This window comes from Anopheles gambiae, chromosome 3, assembly GCF_943734735.2.
Source record: "Anopheles gambiae chromosome 3, idAnoGambNW_F1_1, whole genome shotgun sequence".
Classification (NCBI taxonomy): Eukaryota; Metazoa; Arthropoda; class Insecta; order Diptera; family Culicidae; genus Anopheles; species Anopheles gambiae.
Window position 1 is genome coordinate 65,119,661 of NC_064602.1, and position 9,280 is coordinate 65,128,940.

The 9,280-nt window shown below is 45.7% G+C and overlaps 1 protein-coding gene across 1 annotated transcript; it reads left to right on the plus strand.

Moving 5' to 3' along the window:
- The first annotated feature begins 6,212 nt into the window (after positions 1-6,212).
- Positions 6,213-9,020, plus strand: LOC1268741 (chromosome-associated kinesin KIF4). Its single transcript, XM_307305.4, has one exon. It carries the CDS (start codon positions 6,629-6,631, stop codon positions 8,678-8,680), a length of 2,052 nt encoding a protein of 683 aa, XP_307305.4. The 5' UTR covers positions 6,213-6,628; the 3' UTR covers positions 8,681-9,020.
- Positions 9,021-9,280: the final 260 nt, after the last annotated feature.

Consider the following 9,280-nt stretch of genomic DNA (forward strand, 5'->3'; position numbering starts at 1 on the left):
CAAGTGACCGAACGTAAGAATACTGCATACCGAGCAATGCAGCAACGGCATAGAACGCGGGCATGCGCAGAGGAATATTCACGGCTTAGACGCGAAGAGAAACGAGTTCACCGCTCCAAGAAGCATGCTTTGGAAGAGCAAAACATGCGGGAACTCGAGCAAACCAGAGAGGCGTACGGACCAACACGAAAGTTTTACCAAGCGATAGCAGGTCACCGAAACAACGTTGTACCTAAGGTAACCTGCTGTCGCAACAAGGATGGAGATCTGGTCAGTAACCAGCCAGAGGTCCTCTCGCGGTGGGCTCAGTACTTTGATGAATTACTCAATGACCAGTTTAGCGAACAGCTAGAAGCGCCACTAGCAGATAGTGTCATGCTACTGCCACCTAGCATAGAAGAAACACGAAAGGCTATCCGTCGGCTGAAAAATAACAAGGCACCCGGAACCGACGGAATTGCAGCCGAACTGGTCAAGAATGGAGGTGCACGACTAGAAAACGAGATTCATCAAATTGTTACTGAGGTGTGGGATAGGGAATCGATGCCTTGTGATTGGAATCTCAGCATCATTTACCCCATATACAAGAAGGGAGATAGGTTGGACTGCAACAACTACAGGGGTATTACGGTGTTGAATACCGCCTATAAAATATTCTCCCTGATCCTTCAGGATCGCCTTGTCCCGCACGTCGAAGAGATAGTAGGAAACTATCAAAGAGGATTCCGAAACAGAAAATCAACCACTGATCAGATCTTCACCATGCGGCAGATCTTGGAGAAGATGGCTGAATACAGAAACGACACATACCATGTCTTCATTGACTTCAAAGCCGCATACGATAGCATAGCCAGGGTAAAACTGTACGACGCTATGAGCTAATTTGGAATCCCGGCCAAACTGATTAGGCTAGTTAGAATGACTATGACCAACGTCACATGCCAGGTGAGGGTGGATGGAAAACTCTCAGGACCTTTTGCTACCACCAAGGGTCTGCGCCAGGGGGACGGGCTTGCCTGTCTCCTATTCAACCTGGCGCTAGAGAGGGCCATCCGCGACTCGAGGGTGAAGACTACGGGAACCATCTTCTATAAGTCAACCCAGATCCTGGCATACGCTGATGATATAGACATCATTGGTCTGCGGCTCTCCTATGTAGCAGAAGCCTACCAAGGGATTGAGCAGGCGGCAGAGAACCTCGGATTGCAGATAAACGAGGCAAAGACCAAACTGATGGTGGCAACATCAGCGGGCCTACCAATAAATAATCCGAATCTACGCAGGCGTGATGTACAGATAGATGAACGCACTTTTGAAGTCGTCCCAGAATTCACCTATCTTGGGTCAAAGGTCAGCAACGACAACAGTATGGAAGTTTAGTTGCGCGCAAGGATGCTGGCTGCCAACCGGTCATTCTACAGCCTGAAAAAGCAGTTCACCTCAAATAACCTGTCGCGACGGACGAAGCTGGGACTATATAGTACCTATATAGTACCAGTACTCACATACGCCTCTGAGACATGGACACTGTCCAAATCTGATGAAGCCCTCTTAGCCGCGTTCGAGAGGAAGATGCTCAGAAGGATACTTGGCCCCGTATGTGTGGAAGGACAATGGAGGAGCCGCTATAATGACGAGCTATACGAGATGTACGGCGATCTCACTGTCGTACAGCGTATTAAGCTCGCCAGGCTCCGGTGGGCTGGCCATGTTGTACGCATGGAAACGGATGACCCAGCCCGTAAAGTCTTTTTAGGCCGTCCACAAGGACAGAGGAGGCGTGGTAGGCCCAAATTGAGGTGGCAAGATGGCGTGGAGGCGTCCGCCATTAAAGCCGGGATAACGGACTGGCAGACGAAAGCGCGAGACCGTGAGCGGTTTCGGACACTCCTGAGGCAGGCCAAGACCGCAAAGCGGTTGTAGCGCCGGATAAACAAACAAACAAAACAAAAGTCAGCAGGATACGTTAGCTGGGGTATTTTATTAAGATGCAGGACACAAGTTTCCCGAAGAAGGTGTTCGATGGCGATCCCCAGACCGGCATGAGGCGCAGGCGAGCACAGCGAGCTCGATGGCTGAATTAGGTAAGGCAAGATCCGTTAGACATCGGATGTCGACATGGATGGGAAGCTTCAACCAGGAAGCGATCCTGAAGAATCTTTGTTGACTAGGCTATGTCACGACGAAATGCTATGAGAGAGAGAGAGAGAGAGAGAGAGACAGAGAGAGGGGGGGGGGAGACCTCATGTAAGTATTTGGAAAGTGAGGAAAGTAGTTGAGTGCAAGCTCGGGATTCTGTTGTGAAGGCCTATAACTGGGCCATATTTATCTAATGTTTTGTGAAAACAAAACATTACTTTCGCGGAGACATTATATGTTTAAATGATGTTTAAATGAGTGTATTTTAGTGACACTGGCTTCATTGACTTGACAAAAAGAAGTGCTTGACATACATAACAGCATTTGCGATCAGTATCATACATAGATTGAGTTTAAGGAAAATCGACTATGGAGGAACACTTGTTGAGTTTCAGAATGTTGGGTGAGCGATTTCGAGGAAATGAAAATTGAATGTCACTAAAACGCCATGATTATGTAGGCTAGTACCTGCCTCGTTAATGTTTTTTTTTTGTTTCTGGACGAAGTGCAGAATTGAAACAAAGGACACACGTGAATCTTTGGTATCAATCTTTTCTTCTTCTTCTTCTATTTGGCGTAAACGTCCTACGCGGACATGCTGGCCTATACAGACTTTCAACACTTTTTTTCTTCATTTTTATAAATACTTTGAGCCAATTGGCCTCATTCGCCTTTTCCAATCGGTTGATTGATTCTATATTTAAAGTCAAACAATTTCACCATTCCAGCTATTGGCGACGATGGTTCAGCTATGACGGATGAAGTCACGGCGTGGATGAGTGTTATGGCATCAGGCCGGGTTATTACGTCCTGCATTGATTAGTCGGTTTGCTATTTCGTTTCCTTGGATACCTGTGTGACTAGGAATCCAGCAGAATGTTACTTGGGGTGAATTCGGTATATTGCAGAGCAGTTGTTGGATGTTCGGGTCGCGGGTGGTTCCAGATTCAAGTGCTTGAAGAACACTTGCACTGTCGGTGAAGATCACGTTAAGTTTGTCTCTGTGTAGACCTACATCATCAGCAATAACCAGGGCTATTGCTTCTGCGGTGGAGATTATGGTATCGTCTGGTAGTCGGATGGCGCTATTGTCGATGCTGGAGTAGATTCCACAGCCAGAGGAACCGTTTTGTATTGATCCGTCTGTGAATATGAGATGGTGTTTATGGTATTTTTGCTGAACGAGTTCGGCAAAATGACGGTTAGCAATGACACTATTGCAACCAGCCCGAAGCTGATTTTTTATGGTCCAGTTTATTTGTGGCGGACGGCAGTACCAGGGGCAACTACCGATTTGGATAAGTTTGGTGACTGGGGGGAGTATTTGTCCTGTTAGTGTGGTGAATTCGGCGTTTGCCCTTTGGATAAGGGCATCGGCCTTGATGTTTTTCTCCATCATTCGTCCTTCAGCTGCTACTATCTTGTCGGTGATGATGTGGTCCAAGGGTTGAAGTCCGCTTTCACACAGAAGTGATGTTATGGGGCTCGTGATGAAAGCCCCAGTAGCACAGCGGATGGTACAATTTGTTTTTGGAAATTTTCCCGTTGCCGGGAGACTATTTCGATGCCGTAGAGTTGTTTTGGTAGCAGCCAGCTTTTGATGATTTGAAGTTATGTTTGGCGTAAGGCGCGATGTTGACCGGTTCCAATCATTCTGAAAAGATTAATACGGTTCTTCGCTTCTCTTTTTTGCTTCTCCCGAGTATTGTGTGCTTTAAATGTTAAGTGACGATCAAAAGTCACTTCTAGGATATCGGCTGTGCGTGTATTTGGTATTGCTGAGTTATTGTATGGGGCCGGTCTGATGGTACAGTCGTCAACTCGGACGACTTAACAACATGCCCGTCATGGATTCAAGCCCCGAATAGATCGTGCCGTCATACGTAGTACTGACTATCCTGCTATGGTAACAATTAGTCACTGAAAGCCAAACTAAATTCACTAGTGGGTACAGGCAGGTCTTGACCGACAACGGTTGTTGTGCCAAAAAGAAGAAGAAGAGGAAGAAGAGTTATTGTATGTTATGGGTTTTAGTGTATGATATTTGCTAATGTAGATGTGAAGTATTTTGGATTTGGAGTGTGAAATTGTGTAACCTGTCCAACGTGACCATTTCTGAACTATATTGACTCCTTCTTGTGAAGTTGTAGGTAATTCGGTTCTATTGTTGGATGCTGAGACAAGAACTATATCATCAGAATACATGAAACATGTAATGTTACTGGGCATGGGGCGGAAGAGGGACTCTATACTAATCACGAAACGAGTGGGAGAGAGAATGGCACCCTGGGGAACACCATTCTCTTGGACATGCAGGTCAGAAGATTGAGTTCAAATTAATACTTTGAATGTGCGATTTGAAAGGAAGCTTTGAAGGTACGCTGTAATGCGACCTCCAAAACTCCACAAATGTAGCTGTTCAAGAATTGTATGTCGCCAGGTTCTGTCAAAAGCTTTTGATAAATCTATTATTACACATACAATGTGGTGGCCTTTTGGTAGTGGTTTTCTAAAAGTTCATTAATTTCGGCAAAATATGTCTCAGTACCTTTCCCACCTCTAAAGGCGTGTTTATTGGTACTAAGGAGGTTCCGGTCTTCTGATTCTTGAGTCAGTCTTGTATTTACCATTCGCTCCATAATTTTGCCAATGCAATTCAGGAGAGAAATGGGGCGGTAGCTATCTATTGCATGTGGTGATTTATTGGGTTTTTGAATGGGAATTGTGAAACAGGATGTCTAGTCATCCGGTATGTTCACGGAAGACCAAATATTATTGTAAATCTGAAGAAGGACTGTTTAGGACTGGTAAGACATATTTTGAAGCAGTGGATAACCAATGTTGTCCTGGCCTGAAGACATGCCACGACATTTATTAAGCGGCCAATCAAGCTCATTAAGAGAAAAAAGACTATTGTAATATTGGTCGGAAGGGGGTGGAAGGGGTCTGGACGGAGATGAATTTATGGTTACAAAATGAAATGGAAAATTATGTGTTGCAGATGTATCATAAAAGTATCTAGCTAAAGCCTCAGGTATTTCTGTTGGTGGAATATTGGTGTTTTCTGTGTTAAGAATAATTATAGTTGGTTTGTGGTTTTTACCGGATAAAATTGCAACTTTCTGAAATATTACTTTGGTGGTTGTTTTAGGGTTAACTTTAAAAACAAATTTGCCACAGGATAGATTTTTTGCAAATTTGAAGACTTTATTCAATACCACTTAGCCGGATAGCCAGTCCTTTCTACGGGGTGACGGGTCAATCCCGGACTTGAACCCATTACGGGCGTGTTATTGAGTCGTTCGAGTTGACGACTGTACCACGGGACCGCCCTTACTTATCAAACTTATATTCTAAACAATAATATAAAACGTGAACGGGTGTGTGTAGGGTCGCCGCCTAAGGTTAAGTAACCTACGTTCGGTGGTTCGACCACTCCCGAAGCCATTAACGACATTTTTGGCATCGGTTGCTGTCAGTTGCACGACAGCATTGAATCGCGAATACATTTAAATGACTACGAACTAATGCAATTCGTTGCTGGATGCCAGGTATGGTTAGACAAGAACTGCGCTTCTCACATGCTCAAGCGATTTTTGTTACGAAGTTTTTATGGTTTTTACTTATATCTATATTTCTTCTTTCTTCTTCTTCTTTCCTCCATAAATTTGTATGTACCTAGTCGTCACCCCCGTTTCCGTGCACCTCTGCACATACCATCTCGCGTTACTAAATAAATATTCACAATCCATCGGCCCGAATCATTAATAACTCCTTGTAATCCTTCTTGCTCGTAATATTAGACACTAGGTTGTATGTAAGATTATTGTTAAATGCGATGCTTGTTAAGTCTTTTTGGCTTTTGAAGCAGGACATCTTTTTGAAATAAAATATAAAGAAAAAACAAAACTTTAAAAAGTTTGGAAATTTGCTAATGCATCAGAAAGTTCTAAGTATCGAAGAATGCTTTCTACCCGTTAGACTGGTTGCCTGCAAAAGGGTTATTGGGAAAAAGAAGTATAAAAATCCAGGTAAAAAAAAGTTAACAAATGTTGTGACATTTTTTAGAAAAACAAGCCCGTGGGTTTAGGCAGATAAACTATATTTTTTACGCCAATCAGATACCTGCCGTATGAGAAATGGGCAAAGAAAAACGATATGGCTACCCGTGTAGCCTTGTATTGCTCGTGTATTGCCTGCAATTTCGTATAAAAGGGGGCAATGTCACGACACCAACCATCACTCGTGTTCAACATTTTACGTGCAACAGGTCTCTTGAGCCTTTGGTGAGACTTCGTTATTTGTGATCACCTGTAATAATCGTGTGCTACGCTTATTCACGTGTTGTGTAGCTTCTACGGTATTCTGTTAAATGCCATCCAACGCATTGGTTTAAACTGATCCACAATTATACGCCTATCTATCAATAGTCCGTCGACTAATTAAAAGCAAGCTACCCTTACACGTGGTAACGAAGACGAGTGCAACAATGCCTGGTCAAGAAAGTGTGAAGGTGGCGGTGCGCATCCGACCCATGTCCCAGTCTGAGCAAGCTCGCGGCTGCCAGACCGTGGTAAAGCAAGCAACCCCAAACTTCCCGCATCTGCTTGTGGGTAACGGGCGCACACCGTGGCACCCTTTCGCCTACAACTACGTCTTCCCGCCCAGCGCTTTGCAGTCCCAAGTGTACGAAGAGGCTATTTCACCAATGCTGCACAAGCTGTTCGCAGGCTACAACGCGACAATCCTTTCGTACGGACAGAGGAGCTCGGGCAAAACGTTCACAATGGGAACAGACTTTATTGGCGAGATGGATAGCAACGTGGGTGTGATACCGCGAGCAATCAACGAGATCTTTTGCCTTATTGCGGACGGCACGGAGGCGGCGGTTGCACTCGTCGACACGCGAATCACCTGCTCATTCATCGAGGTGTACCAAGACCAAGTGTACGATCTGCTCACGGAAAATGCGATCGATATCGAGCGGCATCCGGTCAATATACGGGAAGCGGCCGGCGGGAACATCATACTCGAGGGGCTGACCGAAGTGCCGGTGAACGACAAGCAGTGTGCATTAGACTGTTTGACGCGTGGTTCGTTCGGCCGAGCGTCGCGTAATCCCGCAATGAACAACGTGTCCACTCGCAGCCACGCGATCTTTACGCTCACGATGCACCACACTGCCAAGGACGATCCGACCATGGTGACACACTCCAAGTTCCGAATGGTGGATCTAGCCGGTTCGGAGCGCTCTAAAAAGACGAAATCGTCAGGCAGCAGGTTCAAGGAAGGAGTCGAAATTAACAAGTGTCTGCTGGCGCTCGGGAATGTGATCACGGCGCTGGGCAGCAGCGTCGGGTCGAGCAAGGGGCACATACCGTACCGCAGCTCGAAGCTGACCCGGTTGCTGCAAGACTCGCTGGGCGGAAACTCGTACACGCTTATGATTGCATGCGTCTCACCGACCGACTACAACCTGTCCGATACGTACAGCACGCTGCGTTATGCGAGCCAGGTGCGCACGATAAAGAATAAGCCGATTATCAACCAGGATCCGCCACAAGCCCGCATCAAGCAACTGAAAGCCATCATACATGACATGCGTGAGGAGATTCTGTCGCTGAAGAAGGACGAGGATAAGAAATTAGGGGCTCCGCAACATGGGAATGCTGGACTTACAAGTAGCACGTCCCCCAGCTATAAGCAACTGCAGGAAGAGAACCGTTTGCTACAGCTCCAGTTGCAGGCAAAGATGCAAGAACTGGAAGCAAACGAGATACGCGTAACATCGGCAGACAGGTTTCTAGAGGACATCGAGCAGTTGTTGAAGCCGCAGGGCAAGGCAGGTGTGCCGAAAGACGAAATGCATAGCAAGCTGGCTGCTCTGCTAGCACGTGAGAAGCGCTCGAAGAAGATTGAGGAGTGCTGGCACAAGTTGCAACAGCTCGAGACGGAGGTGGCCGATCTATTCCGGCCGAGTGTGAGAATAGCGAGTGAGCAAGCGAAGTTCAAAGAAGAGGACGCGAAGCGGATCGCCGGCAACCTAGAGCGCATCGACATAAATGAACCTTTTGAGCTGGGTAGGCGGCTGGCTGCGACACTGGCTGAATGGCGCAACCTAACCGAAGGTAACACTCACGACCAGGCGGTGATGCGTAGGGCTGAGGCAGCTTGCTGGGTATGGCAGATAGATAAAGTTATGTTCAGTACAGTCAAGGCAATGGTGCCGCTGTTCAAGCTGCAAAACGAGCGTGCCAAGAAGGTTAAACACATCGAACAGATTAAGGCGCAGTGTGCGAGGCTTCAGGAGGGGAGCGCCAAACACAAGAAGCTCCGTAGGCAGATTCTGCAAAACGAAACAGACCTTGAATATAGCAATACGCAGATCAACGACCTGAAAACGAATATATTGGCTACTTGCTCGGAAAGCCTGCCGAAGATAATCGATGACAGGCTGGCAAAGCTGCCGAATGGATCAAAAGTGTTTAATCGCATGCTGATAAAACTTGTAGAGGCATCCGCGTTCATAATTGTGGCATGATACGATCTAGTGGATCTATAAACAACGAGCGACTACCAGCTGAGGAAGCTACCACGCACTTTCATCCTGCTCGAAACCACAAGGAGATGCTGCAGTCCGGCAATCGTCACGAGGGCAACCTGTCTCTGATTAATACTAGTAACGAACTCCACTGTAAAAGCAATTGTGCAATACATCGTTTTCATTCTCCAACTTTTTGCTGCGATATTACATCCAGATAGATTTAATCGATAGGTGGATAGCTTTAGGTGGCAAATGAGCATTTGATTTATATTTTTATATACATAAAAGTTGGTAAACATGTAATGGATATCAGTGTATGTAAACAAACAGTTTCTCGTTTTTACCATACTCAAGCTAGAGAGAGTGATTAATCTCTATATGCAAAACACAAAAGCCCAATACGTATACTAACCGAATAATAAACCACATTTTGTAACCTAACTATTTCACAATAGTTACATTGTACCTTACCCAGTTTATTCTTTACCTTTTGTTGTACCTGCAATGAAAACTCTGCTAGCACAGTTGCTATTATATATCACAATTCTCGGTGTTTGTATAATTTTAATACTTTCATTCTATGTAGGGTAATTCTGG